General features: G+C 45.6%; 2 protein-coding genes across 3 annotated transcripts; one reads left to right on the forward strand and one right to left on the reverse strand.

Moving 5' to 3' along the window:
• The first annotated feature begins 226 nt into the window (after nt 1–226).
• Nucleotides 227–12,526, forward strand: VDAC2 (voltage dependent anion channel 2). The gene is made up of 10 exons (XM_046027040.1): nt 227–387; nt 587–641; nt 1,746–1,814; nt 2,608–2,657; nt 6,270–6,422; nt 6,515–6,567; nt 7,192–7,419; nt 8,318–8,468; nt 10,584–10,641; nt 12,145–12,526. Exons 2-10 carry the CDS (start codon nt 611–613, stop codon nt 12,234–12,236), a joined length of 885 nt encoding a protein of 294 aa, XP_045882996.1. The 5' UTR covers nt 227–387; nt 587–610; the 3' UTR covers nt 12,237–12,526.
• COMTD1 (catechol-O-methyltransferase domain containing 1) lies at nt 12,153–17,329 on the reverse strand. Of its 2 annotated transcripts, none has more exons than XM_046027042.1 (7): nt 17,139–17,329; nt 16,850–16,977; nt 16,484–16,589; nt 16,275–16,393; nt 16,127–16,181; nt 15,719–15,852; nt 12,153–14,756 (listed from the first exon to the last, which is right to left on the reverse strand). In XM_046027042.1, the coding sequence occupies exons 1-7, from the start codon at nt 17,230–17,232 to the stop codon at nt 14,745–14,747; spliced, it is 648 nt and encodes a 215-aa protein (XP_045882998.1). In that variant the 5' UTR covers nt 17,233–17,329; the 3' UTR covers nt 12,153–14,744. The 2 variants fall into 2 exon arrangements, with proteins under 2 accessions (XP_045882998.1, XP_045882997.1); XM_046027041.1 differs by lacking the exon at nt 12,153–14,756 and adding an exon at nt 15,218–15,467 and having other exon boundaries at nt 17,139–17,327.
• Between the last annotated feature and the right edge of the window lie 915 nt (nt 17,330–18,244).

Consider the following 18,244-nt stretch of genomic DNA (forward strand, 5'->3'; position numbering starts at 1 on the left):
ACCGCGCTGCTCCGCCGTTCCCCGCCCCCTCGTCTCTGGAGCTGCCCTCGTCGCTGCCTGACCCGAGGTCCAGCAGCTTCTACCTTTCCGGCCCCCGCCGACGGAGAGAAGCAGCCCACTTCGGGGACGAGGGTGCCTTCTGTCCTCGTGGTCGTTCTGGAGCAGGCTGGGGTGGGCAGCAGGCGCCGTTGCGGGGGCCGGCGCGGCGGATAGCCGCGGGGGCATCGGCGGGGTCCTGGCGGTGGGAGGACAGGGTTGCGGCGGGCGGAACGGTGTCTCCTTCACTTCGCCCTCCAGCTGGGGTAGTTGCACCCCGGCCCTGAGCGAGCCTAGCGGCTTCAGCTGCGAACGGAGCGGCGGTAGCAACCCCTCTCAGGAGACCACCAGGTACGCTGCGGCGCGTCACTCGGCTGTCTAGGTCCCGGCGGCCAAGCAGGACGCCTGAACCAGACTCGGGGTCGGCCCTGGCTCCCTAAGATGGCCGCGCTGCCCCGCGGCTCCTCGCCTGTGTGTGTTTGAGACCCCCTTTCTGGCCCTTTGACCTGTCTCTGACCCCCGCTGATCGCACTTCTTATTACTCCCGCAGATCACCTCTTTCTGTGGCCTTGCCATGGCGACCTACGGACAGAGCTGCGCGCGGCGTAAGTAGATTCGCGATCTCTGCGGGATGGGGCGGGGTTGGCTGGACAGTCGAAGCCTGTCGACCAGAAAACCTCAACTTCTTTTCCCTGATCTCGCCAAAGACTTGGAAGTTCTTCCCTTTCGGGAGGCATTCTACCGTCTGCCCCCCACCCTCGTTCTGCGGAGGAGGGGCTGGGCTGCGGGGTTTCGGATGGAGGGTCTAGGCCAGGGGAGTTGGTCTTTGGCCTCATTAGCCTTTAGTTCTTGGACGTGCCTTTGACGAACTCAGAAGCCAAAAGTTTGTAACTGCTGGATTCAGTCTTTGGAGGATTGGATCACTTTTTTAGAGGAAGTAGTAACCCCCCTTGTGAGAGCGCAAGGTCATTACATGTGCTCCTAAGGGCGTGGACGTGTTCTGTAGAATGAATGAGCTGGTGGAACCACCCAGATTGCTTGCCCTTAAGCCGCAGAGCATTGACCAAGGACTTGAATGTCGTATTAACAGTCTTAAAGTGCTATTTGACATTTAGTTGATGTAGACACTAGTGAAGCCTAGATGATCGTGTGTTTTCTAAGTTCCAATATTTAAATGACCAAAGTGTTAATTATCTTTCTCTTCTCACTCCAGAATGTTGGTTTAAGAACTCATTGAGGATACGAAGAGATCTGTTAGGGAAGAGGACCTAAGACAATACCTTTTATGTTATTTGGTTAAGTCAACCCATTCCAGTGAATTTTGGATATATATTTGTGATCTCTCTGGGTGTACAGTATAGATATATTTATGTGTATGTGTTTGATTCTTTGTACTGGTTGGGTCCTAAGAGGTGAAAGGCTGTAGGTACTGTGTAAATTTAGGAATAGAAAGTGTGTTTTGTGTTTTGGAAGCAATCTCCCAAGTTTGTGTAGTCACCAATGGTGGTTATCCATTTAGAAATAAATCTTTATTGGTGATATTATAGGGATCATTAAAGTCTAGTTTTACTGTAGCTCCTCGTAGTATCAGAAACCTCTTCAACAAGTTGGAGTGCTTGAATTTAAAGGTAGTAGGGGATCATATTCTAGTTCGACAGACGAAAGGGGGAGAACTGGAAGGTTAACACTGGAATGTTTCTTCCCACCAGCAGTGTGTATTCCTCCATCATATGCTGACCTTGGCAAAGCTGCCAGAGATATTTTCAACAAAGGATTTGGTAAGAATTTTTTTTTCCTTTCAAATCAGAAGTGAAAATGTGTTTGGATTGCTTGGGGCAAGTTAACTTTTTCAAATTGCAAGTACCTTGCTCTATAATTTATTAGATAGGTTTTAGATAAAATTTTTGTTAAAATAGTACTGTAATAATCCACATTTCCCTCTCGCCCAGCTTCTTCCCAGTTGTTTTAAACTACTTCAAGGATTTACCTGTAAGAAAAAAACAGCTGTGCTTTCATTTCTTTCATATATAGCTTAGGCATTGGTTGACTAGAATTCTGATGTAATATTCTTTTGCTTTCGTGGTGACTCTTAGTGGGTTAATGAGTTTTTAAAAATGAATTTGCGTTTTCTTCTTGCAGGTTTTATTCCACATAGACTCCCTCTACTTTAGATTATTTCCCTAGTTATTCAGATTATTAATCCCAAAGGAAGATACCTTTTTGGGATAATTGTTTTAAGTGACTATTGTAATAAACTGTTGGCTATTCTGAGATTTGAGTTGATTTTCTGATCTGATATTTAGGTTTTAAAATGGTTTGAAAGCAGATTTTTTTTTGTGCCACATATACACCTGAACACTAGGCAAGGCTGCATAGAGATGTTCTGTGCTGTATATGTTAGTTTCTATAAAATGATTAAAAATTTTTTCATTTAAATATGGTGTATCAGTCCACATTTTTATGCCCTTCTGAACATACGAAGTCCTTCAGTTTTTTTAATGTGTTGTCAGCTATTGGTATGCTTCTTTTTATACAAGAGAATCATTTTGTTCTTTTGCTCTCTACTTGAAGGTTTTGGTTTGGTGAAACTGGATGTGAAAACAAAGTCATGCAGTGGTGTGGTGAGTGTTAGATACCTACTAAATTCTGATGAGCCTTTATATAACTTTTCAGCCCATAAAATAGTCACCACTGAAAAATGTCTCCCCATGTTATCTTGAAGAGGCGGCAAAGTTAATTTTGTCTTAAGGAATTTGCATGAAACTTGATTTACTTGGGCTTTGGATGATTTCTGATTTTCAGGTGGTCTTTTGCCATATTACTGTGTATGCACAAGGAACTCAGAAAAGACTGGTTATTTGGGGCTGTTTACTCAGTAAGATTACAAGCTTGAAATCAGGGAACCTGTTAAACTTTTTTATGATCCTTTTTATGCCTATTTAAAAGCATTATGAGTTCTGGGCATAAAAATACTCAGTAACTTTTTTTTAAAATGGGTTTTGGGGTTTTTTTTAAAGATTTTATTTATATACTTGACAGATAGATCACAAGTAGGCAGAGAGAGTGGGGGAAGCAGGCTCCCTGCTGAGCAGAGAGCCCAATGTGGGGCTCGATCCCAGGACCCTGGAATCATAACCTGAGCCGAAGGCAGAGGATTTAACCCACTGAGCCACCCAGGCGCCCCAATACTCAGTAACTCTTAATTTGAGTGTACTAATCATTTATATAAAGGGCATATTCTAGCAGCCTTCTCTGGAAGTTAATTTTGTGAATTTATAGAGTCCTGATTTGAGTGTTTTTAAAGAAGTTGGTATTTGATATTTGGATGCCTTAATTCTGCCTAACTCACTCAAAGTAGAATAAAATTTAATTTCATGGAATTTTTTTTTTTCTTCAAAAATCTTTTCTTTTGAGACTTTTGAGTATGGGTATGGTGTGTGAATATTGAATTTTGCTGGTTTTTTTTTTTTTTTTTTTTTTGATAAGTTCTTGCTGTAATTGTTAACTCCCTTAGTGCATATAACTGGTATTTATGAAAATTAAAATGCCCAGGCTGCGGAGTGCCTGGGTGGCTCAGTTGGTTAAGCCTTTGCCTTCGGCTCAGGTCATGGTCTCAGGGTCCTGGGATCGAGTCCTGCATCGGGCCCTCTGCTCGGCAGGGAGCCTGCTTCCTCCTCTCTCTCTCTGTTGCCTCTCTGCCTACTTGTGATCTCTCTCTCTCTGTCAAATAAATAAATAAAATCTTTAAAAAAAAAAAATCTTTAAAAAAAAAAATGCCCAGGCTGGGATTTCTGGGGGTTTATATTAGTTGTATCTGCCATTTGGCTTCTTTGGTCTGGAAGAAAGCCTGAGTATATTCACTGTGGTTGAGCAACTTACTTGCTCAAGGTACAGAGCAGTGACTTGTGTTTGTTTTTTTTGTTTTCCCACTCTTAACCTCTTGCTGTGCACCAGTTGAGACACAAAAGGCCTTCCCCCCAAAAGGGGAGACTCAGTCCTTGTGTTTAAAAAGCTTACTACTTGCTGGTTGGAGATAAAAAATATATTTTAAACTGGAGAACACTCAGAAGTATATCTAGTACTAGATTGGTTAATCAGAATCTTTGTTGGAGAGAAAGGCCTTTTTGTGGACAGGGTTAAGAAAGTTTTATGGAATTAGGTTTGAGATTATGAAGGAAGTAAATGATCTGGATTCCATATAGTTTTTTTGGTTTCTATTTAATGTGTATCTCAACGTGGTACTGATCTTATATGTACCTGGCCGCAAATAAGTCCTGTTAACAGCCAGTTCTGTTTTCTCATCTAAACTGCAGAGGTGTCCAGTTCATTCCACAATGTAGAAGCCAGAGTATATGGTGATGGAGTGAAGGGTGTAAGCTTGGCCAGTCTTGTCATCTGGTCCAGTTCTGGTTCCACTGTGTGATCTTGATTTTGTGTCTTGAGGGTTCCTTGGGTATATATAGGCTAGCTCATTATCTATAGGCTGATGGGTGGCAGGGGGTGGGGCCTCCAGAGTCAATAATCATTGTCACTCAAGATTAAAAATACCTACTTCTACACAGTCCCCATTCCTGCTAGAAGAATATGCTCCGTATATATTGTTTTAATAATGCTTTTCTTTTGTATAAAGCACAGGAGAATGTGCAAAGCTTTCATGTCTGTCCAACTTAATCCTCCAGAGGTAGATTTTGTTATTACACTTGAGGGAACTGAGACCCAGGAGAGTTAAACGTCTTTCTCAGTGTTACTCATTTAGCAGATGATAGCCAGGACTCCTAATTTTATATCCGGTGTTTTTTTTTCCTGACATAATTCTGTGCTTTTTAATATTAGCATTGAATGCCAAGCTTTGACTTGAAATTGTTGTTGAAGTGTCTTATTTTAGGATATTGAGTCTATCTCATTGCAGAGCAATAGTTGTAGAAATGTTCTATTTTCTAAGTGAAGGATGATTGGCTTTTTCTCCTGTTGATAGAGTTTTTGATATTTTCTCACTCTTGTAGGCATCACAATTTCAGGTCAAGTTCTTTTTATTAGTTCAGATCAGCTGTCTTTAGATTTGGCTTTTCAGTGGCCAAAGTATGTAGCCATCGTTAGCAGACAAATTGTGAATCAGAATGCTCAAAGGGTATTTAAACTCTTTTGTCTTAGCAGTTTGGCTATCTATCAAGCTCTGAAAGGTTAGTAGAGTTTTAGATGTTCTGTAGCAGATTTTAAATTTCGATAAGTCTTTCATATTACGCCTTCCTGTTCACTTGGTGTGCATTTAGGGATTGGCAAGTTACTTGTGTTTGGTATAAACATAAGATTATATAATGCACTTCAAGTTGATACTTGCATTAGATTTTTTTTTCTACTGATAGTATCTGTTGTACTTAATATAGTTTACATTATGCACAATATAAACCAGCTGTAGAGTAAATCTCCTATAATTCCTATTCCTTTTTTTTCCTTTTTAAACGAGAATGTGAAAGATGGTTGGGAAGGTACAAAATCAGGTGAACAGTCTTTATCTCAGCAAAACAGAATATTGGGGTTACCAAAGATTTTTAAATCTTTTCTCATGGCCTGAATTCCTACAGTGGGGTGCTTTCCCTTTAAGAATTTTCAGGAAGCAGGGGTACCTGGGAGGCTTAGTACGTTGAGCATCTGCCTTTGGCTCAGGTCATGATCCTTGGGTCCTAGAATGGAGCCTGTTTTTCCCTCTCCTTGACCCTCACTTGTGTTCTCTTGCTGTCTGTCCCTGTCACTCTCAAATAAATAAATAAAATCTTAAAAAAAAAAAAGAATTTTCAGGGAACATTTCCTAATAGTGTTTCAGTTACTGTTGAATGCCCATTTTAGTGATGGGGCTCTGTGATTAACCATACTGACCTTTATAGTGTTTTATTTAATATTAGGCAGATTGGATACGGTGCTGAAACATTCATTCCTCGCCTTTCATTCCTTCTGATTCCCTTAGCGGAACTTTCCTTAAGAGGTGTACAGTTTGTTGTTGAAAATTATATACAAGTTAACTTGTCATTTTTTGGTTGAAAATATAAGTGTAAGGAAGGTGGCAGTTAGTAACTGACAGTTTGTTGTTTGTACATACAGTAGCAGAGTGTAGAAGTATTTGGGAAATGGGAAAAAAAGGGTTAGTGAAACAACTGTTTTGGTTGGTTTTTTAGTTAAGTTAGGCAGTGATTCTTCTAGGCGTACAAGAAAGTTCATGAAGTCATTTATTGTCTTAGGAATTCTCAACGTCTGGTTCATCTAATACAGACACTGGTAAAGTTACTGGAACCTTGGAGACCAAATATAAATGGTGTGAGTATGGTCTGACTTTCACAGAAAAATGGAACACTGATAACACTCTGGGAACAGAAATCGCAATTGAAGACCAGGTAACATTTTGAACATGTGTTTTAGTATTAGTTTATTTTTGTATTTCAAAAAGGGAATATAGCTGAAACAAATTCTTTTTCTTTCAAAATAGATTTGTCAAGGTTTGAAACTGACATTTGATACCACCTTTTCACCAAACACGGGGTAAGCGTGGACATTTTTGTTTGCTTTAAATTTCATTTTTACCTTTAAGTAATCTCTACACCCAATTTGGGGCTTGAACCCATGACCAAGATCAGCTCATGATCAAGAGTCACATGCTCTACAAACTTGAGCCTGCCAGGTGCCCCTTTATCTACTTTAAATTTAAAAGCCTTTCTCTCTGTTTCTTCAGGAAAGATGCACATTTACTGTTTGATAGCTTACTTAACTAATTAATTACTTGGCTTACTTAATTAATTGTGGTGAATTTCTGTTTCTGCTTTGGAGAGGAGTACTATGGTTGCTCTTGTTGGCTTCCCTTCAAATATTTGCCTCTTTTCATTGTGGGACTAACTTGGGTAATTAACTCATTTCTAATAGGCTTTTGTGGCTGATTGTCAGTCCTGCAGCAGTCTTCGCATGGTGGTGGAAGTCCATTAACCCCACGTACCCTTGTTTTTTAGCTCATTGAGCTATACTTTCTTTACCTCTTACGATTATCCTGCTACTGCTTTTACTCCTGTTTTACTGCAATTCATAAATCTGTTTTGTGTCCTTCGTCCAGAAGTTACGTATGTAAGTCTTTCTCACTGTCGTCAGTTTTAAGTCAGTTTGTTCTTTTTCCAGAAAGAAAAGTGGTAAAATCAAGTCTTCTTACAAGAGGGAGTGTATAAACCTTGGTTGTGATGTTGACTTTGATTTTGCTGGACCTGCAATCCATGGTTCAGCTGTCTTTGGTTATGAAGGCTGGCTTGCTGGGTACCAGATGACTTTTGACAGTGCCAAATCAAAGCTGACAAGAAATAACTTTGCAGTGGGATACAGGACTGGGGACTTCCAACTACACACTAATGTGTGAGTATTTCTTTTTTGGGATTATTGTGATGTAGGACCTGGGGATGATATTGATGTCACCTGTCATCTCTTACTAATCTGGATACAGTCAGTTTCTCTTAACACAAAAAGATCATCATCGTTGGGCATTTCTGGGGACCTCTCAAAGTATGTAGTAAAAAATGTTGGTCTGACTTTTGGTGCCGAGAGAGTAAATGTTTATTTTATATGAGGCTTAATGTGCTTTGGATTTTTGGAAAAGGCTAAGATGTTGCCAAATTACCAGTGTGTTCATTTGACTTAATTGTGATAATGTGAGGTACTGAGTTGGTGGGATTGCCTAAAATGCCTGGTGTAAAAACAGACATTAACAGAAACAATGTGTAAAACAAAACTGTTTTTACACCAGACATTTTATGTATATGTGAAAGGGACTTAAGAATTTTTTTCCCTTTTAAAATAAAGCATTGGTAAATAACAAAAAGGACAAAGAAGAAAACCAAAATTTCTTATGATCCCACCACCTAGATAAATAATCATTGTTAGTTAATGTTTGGGAGTTTCGTCTTTTTAATATATGTGTATGTGTATAAAATACATATCAGAAAGACTGGTTTATAATTCTTTGCTTTCTTCCTTAGTACATTTTCATTATTTTACTATAGCGTTATGTATTCTACAACATGATTATTCGTGGCTGTTTGGGAATTCTACTGGATGGATGTATCATGATTTATATGACCCCTATTTGGGGGCATAGGTTGGGATAAAGACCTTTTAAAACTTGCATGTTTTCAGTGGAATACTACAGTCCCACATGAGCAGTGCTTTTTATTTAACTATAATGCTACAGTATCGGCCTAGTGCCACAGACATTACATTGTCTGTTCTAGATTTACAAATTTAAAATATTTTACAGCAATGATGGGACAGAATTTGGAGGATCAATTTATCAAAAAGTTTGTGAAGATCTTGATACTTCAGTAAACCTTGCTTGGACATCAGGTACCAACAGCACTCGCTTTGGCATTGCAGCCAAATACCAGTTGGATCCCACTGCTTCCATTTCTGTGAGTACTGCTCCTACTGTGGGCTTAGAATGGGGTCTTTGGTTGTGGGAATTCATCTTTGGGTATTTTGAATTGTGCTGAAAATTTGAACCGTGGTTCGCACAATCCCTAGTTTACTCACAGATTGGGATTAGAATTTGTAATGCTGCATGCATTTTCTATGGAGGCAGTGTTAGAACTTTGATATCCAGGTCACAGGAGTTTGTTTAACCTCAAAAGCTGCTCAGTTAGTGTAGATAACAACCCTGAGCTCCAAGCCTGTCTAAGCCCAGGGAAGCCTGTGTTTTGGGCCCCAGGCCAGGAGTAATAGTGTTTTGTTACTTTGTCTTTCTTTGTGGAATAATAATACTTTGTTACTTTGTCTTTAGGGTTTACACAATATCTTTTAGATTTGATCTTAGGGGTCAGTGGTACAAATGCCATTTTGCAGTTGGAGATAAAGCTTGGAAGAGAAAGGACTTAGATCACTGCCTGGGAAGGAGAGTGAGAAGAAAGGGGGTAGTGCCAGGATTGGGCTTGCGTGTCTTGATTTCCCTCCTGTCTAGGGTGATCAGCTAGCTCATCCTGCTTTGCCTGGGACTGTTCCGGCATTAACATTAAAACTTGTACCCTAAGGAGTCCCTCCTGCTTAGCATGGGTTCGTTGGTGGTGGATGACCACCCTGCTCATGTCCTTGGGCTTTTTTGCTACTTCCTGTTTGAGTTCTAGTGGGTTTGGGGCAGGAGGGAGTGCAGTGTCTGACAGTGTAGAGATGCCGGCTCTGGTTTCAGGCAGCTCAGCAGCTGTTCCTGTGTGTCAGGCATGGCCTGTACTGTACGTACTGGGAATTAAAGTTAAACCTTCCACAGGAGTTATTTCTGTTACATAAAGTGATACTCATTCCTGAGAACAGTGTTTTTGATAACTTGGGCAGTTAAGCTTTAGCCCCATTCTTACGTTAGCGGCTATAATCAGAGAGCGTGAGAAGCATCTGGAATGCTTTCCCATTGGTTGGTAAGGCAGTGATTCATTTATTATTTTTCCCTTCTCTTTCTGATTGCACTGTGGCACTGAAGACCTTAGGATTCACACAGCATGCTACTCCCTGGTAGCTACATTGCTGTTCTTTTCAAATATATGTCTACAGCAGCAGCATGGCTTTCATGCCAGCCAGTGTAGTGGTCTCGTAGTCTAAAATGGGAAGGCAGCTTTGGGTCTGTGTGCCATTGAGTGACTTCTGGGGATTTGTTTGGAGATGTACCCAGCATTCCCCACCTAAGTAGTGCTCTGTGCCCCCAATTAAGCATCACCCTGCAGTATTGCTTAATGTCCTATCACAGGTTCATCGTTTACTTCTGTTCTAAAATAGGAGAAACTTGTATCCAGTTGTCTGAGGCTCTTAATTTATTGGGCACAGGGTGGTCACTAGGGGGTCATTTCTTCCTTAGATTTACAGATTATTTGGTCCTTGGTAGCTTCAGAAGACTTGGCTCTACTGCCGTGTGAACACAAGTGCTGTTCCTGTGATTTCTGTCTGTTGTTACATCATTTCTCTTTCGGACTATTTCAGTGTTACACATTATGAATGAGTGAAGACATCAAATAATTTCCAGATCTGTTCTAATGTCAGAGGTGGTCAGCCTTTTTACTACCAAGAATATTGTGTCCTACTGACAGTTTGACTTGGAGTTTAATGGATAAGAATTAAGTGGCACCTGGGTTTTGTTGGGCTTAGTTAATAGTGTTAAATTTTAATAGTATTAAATTTTACTTACAAAATATTTTATACGTCTTAAATTTAATTCAGTTAGCCAGTGTAACAGTACATCATTAGTTTTTGATGTAGTGTTCATTCATTCGTTAGTTGCGTATAATACCCAGTGCCCATCACATCGCGTGTCCTCCTTAGTGCTGTCACCCAGTTCCCCCATCTCCCAACCACCTCCCCTTCTGCAGCCCTCAGTTTGTTATCCAGAGTCCAGAGTTTCTCTTGGTTCGTGTAAATTTTATTATCTCACATGTGAATTAAAAAAGCAGAACACTTCATAATTTGCATAATAGGGAAACCTGCAGGGGCTCTCTCTCCTCTCTCCATTCAGAAATTTTTTTTACAGCTGTTTTTGTATTTTATTTTAGGCAAAAGTCAACAACTCTAGTTTAATTGGAGTGGGCTACACTCAGACTCTGAGGCCTGGTAAGTATTCCTGATAAGTAGGATTGGTGTTTTAAAAATTATTTTTCATTTCAAAGGTTTACTTTGTAAACCTTTCAAAGAGCACAGTGAACACATTTACCTTTTGCCACAGTTTTTTTTATTCCTTTTTTTCCCTTTCTTTTGCTGGGCTCTTGGGAAGTTGTGGCTATCCTGATACCTCCCTAAATGCTTCAACATGCGTCTACTTCGAAATAAGAACGTTCTGATCTCCTGCATAACCATAACACCATTATCACACCTGAGAAAGTTAATAGTCCATATTATTATTTACTGTCCATTCTGTAGTCACTTTCCTCACTCGTACCTGAAATGCCTTCTAGTGATGTTTATTTCTCTAATCAAGGTTCACTCATTGCTTGGTCTCTGTAGTCTCTTTTATGTGGTGTTTGGAGGCTTGCTGTGTTTTCTAGAGCAGTACTTACCAGACTTCAGTGTGCCTGAGTCACCTGGGGACTCTCGCTATAAAATGTACATTCTGATCCAGTAAATCTGGGGTGAAGGGTTCTGTCTTTCTAATAAGCTCTTAGGTGATGCCAGCATCACTGTTTTTGTTTTCTTTCTTTCTTTTTTTCTTTTTAAGATTTTATTTATTTGACAGACACATCGAGAGAGGGAACACAAACAGGGGAGTAGGAGAGGGAGAAGTAGGCTTCCCGCTGAGCAGGGAGCCTGATGTGGGACTCCATCCCAGGACCCTGGGATTATGATTTGAGCTGAAGGCAGCTGCTTAACAACGGAGCCACCCAGGCGCCCCAGCATCACTGGTTCTTGCCACCACTTGAATAGCAAGTTCTAAAGCACTTGGAACTTTTTCTCCCTTCAAATAGGGATATTCCCCCAAACTTTCTGTATTTGGCCTTTTTGAAACCTAAAGAATTTAGGTTCTTTATGAAGAACACCTGTATACCCTTTCCCATATTCACTAATTAACATCTCCTTCTCTCTTGCATATCTGCATACATACTCCCTTTTTCCCACATCCCCTTTTCAGTTATCTAAATGTATGTTTTGCGGACATGCAGACACATCTCCCTAACACACATCTCCCAGAGTTAGACATTTTTCTTCATAACTACAATACCACTGTCACAGCTAAGGAAATTACTGTTAGTTGAACAATACATAATACGTAGTCTGCATTCAGTTTTCCCCACTTATCTCTTTATTGTAGTTGTCCTGGTGCAAATATGATTCTTTTAATGTCTTATAGTCTGAATAGTGTTTTGAATGTTACTGTGTTTTCTAGAGCACTTTGAACTTCATTAACATTGTTAATGCTCTGTTATTTGATCCTTAACCTAGGATGGGGCCACCTGAGTTCTCTCCTGTATCTCTGGAACTCCCAAGTGCCCTCTGGTGGCTGGCACTAGTAGGTCATCTCACAGGCTGAGGGAGGGACAGGCAGGCTCTGGGCTGATTATTAAAGACTGCAGACTCTTGAGGTGTTTCAGGCAAATCATGGTTGCCTCCTTTTGTTTACAGGTGTCAAGCTTACACTGTCTGCTCTGATAGACGGGAAGAGCATTAATGCTGGAGGCCACAAACTTGGGCTTGCCCTGGAGTTGGAGGCTTAATCCAATTGAAAGAAACCTCTGGGAATGGATATCAGAAGATTTGGCCTTAATATATTTCCAGTGTGACCAGCAGGCTTCCCCCCCTCCCCCAAGAAGGTGATCAAAACAAAGGATGATCTAAACGAGCTGTATTTTAAATATTTAGACAGTCACTTGTTAGCTGGTTCCTAGTTGAATTGGTTATCTAGTTACCAATGCTGCAGTGGTGCAGTCACCTATACATTATTTAAATGTATTTAACTGTTAAATGCGCTACCCACCAATAATGAAATAGACCTTTATGAAAACTGTGCAGTTGTGTGCATGTTTGTTTTTATGTTCCTATTACTGAAAATTGCCATTGAACGAGATGGATCAGTGGAAGTTTTAAGATGAGGTTAAAGATTTTTTGTTAAATTCAGCCATCCTTAGAATTACTTTTGGTATCCCCAAACATTACAGATTATGAATAAAAAGTATACATAATTAATGACTCCAAGTATTTCCAGAGTTTAAACACTTGCGAGGGTCAGATCTCCCTCGTATCTAGCTAGCACATTATTTTTCTGGGGAGTGTTTTGCTTTTTACCTAAATCTGTGTCAGAGTCCTCTGTGTCCCTAAAGTAACTCCATGAACTTTTTGGACTACAATAAAATAAGAGGATATATGCCTTTATATCTTCAGTTTGTAAGTCTGTCCAGAGATCCATTGGATTGTTGTTGACCCCAGGCGAAGAAAGGCTGTACACACTCACCATACCCTTGAGAGCTGTTGCTGTGGGACCTGAGCTAGGCATAGGTGGTACTAGCCGAGGTGTAGGCAAATGGAGGGAGGGGTCGGTAAGGGAGTAAATGGGCCTCTGTGAGAGTTGGGTAGTCCTTTTTGTCTGAGCTGACACTGACAAAGGGTGGGGCCTGAGTGTGAGACCAGAAGCAGTGCCTTCAGGCCTTGTGGCCACTGGCCTTCATTTGCACTTAGGCTGAAAGTTGGTTGGAAAAGCAGGAAAGAGCAAGTGTTTTTGATGGGAGATAGTCTGAAATACATGATAAGAGGTTAAAGAAGAGAGAGCTGTGTTTGGCACATTTATATTACTAGACCTGAGTTACTGTTTGAAGCCTGAGAGAGAACAGGTAAGAGAATGTAGTACTTTGAGGCTCATTACCCGAAAAAGTGATACAGTGATAACATGCTGAAAACTTCCCGGTCAGAAAGAATGATGAGAGATTAGAAGCTGAAGAAAACTTTCTGCACTAGTGCAGTAAAAAGGTTCCTTCTGATCTGTGTTTGTGCTATGAGACTGGCAGGAATGGCCTGTGTGAATAAGACACGTGATTTAATGGCAGACAGCTGGAATTTGAGCCAATTTGCTGGAGTCAGGATCTTTTGCTAGGTCAAACAGGGAAAGATGTCTGCAAGTTGGGTGGGAAGGCACATCTGCTTTTGGGATACTCAAGAGAGGTGTGAAGTAAGCAGCAGACATCTCTGCAACTCTGCCTGGTGGGGAGGTCATAGGCCAGTAGCTCCTGCAGCCCCTGGATGCCTGCTGCCTCAGAGCTAACAGGTGGCCTTCCCTCAGCTATGGCCAGACATTACCTGGTCCCGAACTCAGGACTGGGGTGTGTGTGGCACAAGTGAATTACCATTTGGTCAAAGATACACTGTCGAGTAAATTGGACGTATTTACCCAGGTGCATCCTAACAGTATTTTAACATGTGGGAGAGCGAAGGTGGATCACACCCAGGGCCCTGAGGGTTGCATAAAATTCTAGGTACGTCCAAGGAGATGGAGGATGATGGAAGTTGCCAGCTGTGGGCCCTGTGGCCTTGTTTCTTTTCTTTTTTTTTTTTTTTTTTTAAGATTTTGTTTATTTATTTGACAGAGATCACAAGTAGGCAGAGAGGCAGGCAGAGAGAGAGGGGGAAGCAGGGTCCCTGCCGAGCAGAGAGCCCAATGTGGGGCTTGATCCCAGGACCCTGAGATCATGACCTGAGCTGAAGGCAGAGGCTTTAACCCACTGAGCCACCCAGGCGCCCCTGTGGCCTTGTTTCTAATAGTCTCCAGCCTTAGAGGACCCAGGCCTAACCCAGTGGTTGCAAAACCTAACTGTATCCTAGGCTGAGGCAGTTAGTGGAAGACTACTTAATATTTGCCTTGACCTTTACCTGTGATGTGGAGACAAGATCTTCCACTGGGACTGGGACTGGGATTAGGGAAGTCTAAATGAGAGGAGTGAAGGGCCTGGCTCCCTGTCCACCTCCTCTCATAGATGTTGGTGTGGGAAAGCCTAACTATATTCATCTTCCTGTGGGGAACTTTTAAAAACTGCCGTACTCGATAGTCTCTTACCTATAGGCCTGTCTGCTTCACTCCTTTCTGGCCAGTGATCCCACCCAGTCCCTCACCTTCCTCCAGGACTTCAGGGGGAGGACAGGATATATACTCCAACTTTGAGGATCTCAGGTCTAGGTCAAGTGGCCTGGTCCTGAGGTGATGTCCACTGAGCAGAGCCTCCACTGCAGAGGTGAGGTCAAGCTGAGTTCTGTGAAAACATGGGCAAATAGAACTGGCATAACCTATGAAAGCGCCCTGTGGCGAACCTGGTTGGCTGCAAGGCCTGTTTCCTGTTGTCACACTCCAGTCCCAGCCATTTCCCAGCCAGTCCCTGCTGCACCAAACTAGACCTTCGTTCACTTGCCCCTCCTAAGAAGTGAAGTAGGAGGGAGACAGGGGTGGGGGCTCTACCCTGCAGCTAGCCCTCAGATCCTGTGGAGTGGAAGCAGACCTGAGGAGCTGGGGTCCTGTATGTATGTGGCCAGGTCAGTCAGAACTTTATATCCTGCCTCCAGTTAGCTGGCAATAAACCTGGTGCCAGGTGGCTCTCAGGACTGTGCCAAGGAAGGGATGACGTCTGTGACCTCAGGGCCCCCTTTTGGTTTAGAACCTGCCAGTGCTGGGCCTCCTCCCTACCCACTTCAGTGCCACATATGGAGGCTCAGAAGATCGTGTCCCAGACCCCACTTTATTGTCGAATTTAAAAGTCAGGGTTGATGTCTGGGGTTCCCACTCCCCCCTTGAGGCCAAGCGCTGGGGGCCGGCCCTAGATCTTGAAGGCTAAGGTGAGGCCGTCGCCCAGAGGCAGGAGGCTGATGTGGACCCTGGCGTCCCGCAGGATGCGCTCATTCAGGTTTCGTACACACTGGGCCTCGCTGTCCCGTGGTTGAGGCTGTAACACCTCTCCACGCCACAGGACCTGCGGAGGGGCGGGGCATCGGTGGAGGAGGGTAGCAGTGGAGGAGAGAGGGAAGCTTAGGCACGGAGAGGTGGAGACCACGAGACTGGCCACGGACCACAGGTGGGGAAAGCCTAGGGGACTGGAGGGGGCAGCCTACAGGTGTGCACTGGGTGGGGCTTTGTGGCTTGGGACGAGGCACAGGGAGTAGCCAAGTGAAAAGACGGAGACCCAGTGAGGGGTTTTTCTTCTCCCCCGAGCCTATCCCTTACACTGAGGACCGCGAGGACGCCTCCGGGCCGCAGCAGCTGCAGGCATCGCTCATAGTAGGCAGTGCAGTTCTCCTTGTCCGCATCCACCACCGCCATGTCGAAGGTGCCGGCCTCCCCTGCGGCCAGGAGCTCATCTTGGGGCGGGGGGGCGGGCAGATGTGGCTGAGTCCGCAGCCCCTGCGGTCAGAAGCCCCTGCCCAGGCTTCTGTGCTACTAGGTGCTGTGACCATTCAAGGGGCTTTTGGCCTGGAGGGGCACTGTGCCGCCCAGCGTGTGGCCTCAAGGCAGCTGCGAAGCCAGGAGGCAGGGGGGCTGTCACTGCCTCAAGGCGCCCCCCCCACCCCCCGTGGACCTGGTCACTAGCGCGCGCCCCGTGGCGCCAAGGCCCTTTCCACTCCGTTTGCTCACCCAGTGTCTCCAGGGCAGGCTTCAAGCGAAGGTCGATCTTGTACTCCTCCTCAGCCTGCGAAAGGAGTTGGGTCAGAGCCAGCAAGTCTTTTATCCTGGAGCTGGGAGTGGCTAGGCTCCAAGGGCCTCAAATGTGTGGGACACTCACCTGCCTCCATAGGGGCCGTCCCAGCTCCGGGGGCCCCGGATTTACCTCACAGGTCACCACGCGTCCGGCCGGGGGCAGCGCTAAGGCCAATGCTAGGGCTGAGTAGCCTGTGAAAGTACCTGGGGGCAAGGGATATGGACAGGCTCGGGCCAGAGCTGGGGGACATCCCCGTGACTTAGGCCCCCAGGGATTCCGGCTGTGAGCCCTACCCAGGTCCAGTGCTTTCTTGGCCTTGATGAGTCGCGCCAGGTTGGCCAGAAGCTGGGCCTGCTCACAGGTCATCATCGAATCTCCCTGGGGCTGCTCCAGGGTCAGCTGTGTCGCGGTGGTGGCGGGGGAAAGGGTCGCGCCAGCACTCTCAGTCACCTAGCGCCTCCCCCCGGCCCACAACCCCCTCCTGGTGCGCGGCCGTGGGCGTGGTCGGGAGGGACCCACTCTCAGGAAACGCCCACCGCGCCCAGCCCGCCGAGCCCCGGAAGCCCTGAGCGCGCCAAGGCCCAGCCCAAGGTCACACAAGCACGTGGGACCCGCTGGATCTGAGGTGGGTCCCTGTCCCCGCCCCTGGCCCTGCTGACCAGCCGCAGGCTCCGCAGCGCCGGGTGTTCCCGCATGGAGCGGCTCAGCAGATATTGCCACAGGGGGTCGTCTTCAGGAGGCAGCAGGCGCTTCTCTCGCCGGGATCGCCAGGGATGGCACCGTCTTCCTGCCGCAGAGGGGTCCCGATCAGTGCTTGGGACTCCGGGGCGCTAGGGCGGAGCTTCCGCCGCAGCCCGCCTCGCGGAGTCCCGGGCTCGGCTCCGGCACCTGCCCCGCCGGGGGGGTGGGGGGCTCTGCGGGGGGTACCGCAGGCCCCGCCCTACTCACCCAGGAAGAGGCCGGTGGCGAAAGCGGCGCCCAGTGCGGCGGAGCCCAGGACTAGCACGGCGGGCACCGAGAGCCGGGGTGCGGGATGGATCATGATGCGGCCGGGAGGTAGCGAAGTCCGGGGTCACTTGTCTGGGGCTCCTGGGCCCGCACTGGGACCCGCCTGCCCTCCAGTCTCCGCCCTGTTCCGGCACTGCCCGCGGAGCTGCGGTCTCGACCGCCACCTGGCGACCGCACAGCGTTACTGCAAGCCCCGCTGGCGCGAGCCGGGCGCCATCTGGTGGCTGCACTCGGTACTGCGCCCGGAGAGGGGCGCAAACCCTGCGTGTGGCGTCTGGGTTTTCCCTGTCCGCCCCTCAGGTCTACCATCCTGGGTCAGGGAGGGAGAATGGGATGGCCCTCCTGGGTATGCTGCTGCTTATCGCTGCTGTTTCTGCTGGGACCCTGGGGCCTATGTGGGTGGGTGGGCCCGGGGTGTAACAGGGTAGCAATGAGTACGATGTGCTAGAAATGACAGGAGCTTGAGAGGGAGTGAGAGAAATTAGCGGAGGATTCTGGGGGCAGGGGAGTAAGGGTATCCGGTTGAAGGAGTGAAGCACCTGCTTTGGGGACAAAACCAGAGGTGAGGCTTGCGAGTCCTGAGACAGGTCTCGTTGATGGGGCTCTGAGACAGGGTTCTTAGAATCCTCCCCTTGAGCGCCAGACGGACACGTGGACCATCATTGAGGCCATCATTCTCAGCCTGTTTGCTTTGTGTAAAACAGGAACACAGTCTTACTGCAAATGGCACCAGATCCCACGAGCTGGCACACAGTAGGTGCTCAAGAAAGGGCCACTGTTGGAGTGGAGACCTCTGGGGAGGAAAGTGATGGCAGGTGAGGTCGGCTCGCAGGGACCCTATCCGGTGAGCACAGGTGGAGCGCTCACTGTGACGCGGCGTGGGGAAGGGGACAGAAGCCGCGCGGGCGCGTATTCTTAGGGAAGCTGCATTCGGGGAGCAGAGCACACACACAAATGGGGGGCAACTCCACTTTCACAAGTTCCTCTTCTGCAAAATGGGGTTATTAGTAGCCTCCCCACCCCCTCACAGGGGAGGAAATGAGAAA

This window comes from Meles meles, chromosome 13, assembly GCF_922984935.1.
Source record: "Meles meles chromosome 13, mMelMel3.1 paternal haplotype, whole genome shotgun sequence".
NCBI lineage: Eukaryota > Metazoa > Chordata > Mammalia > Carnivora > Mustelidae > Meles > Meles meles.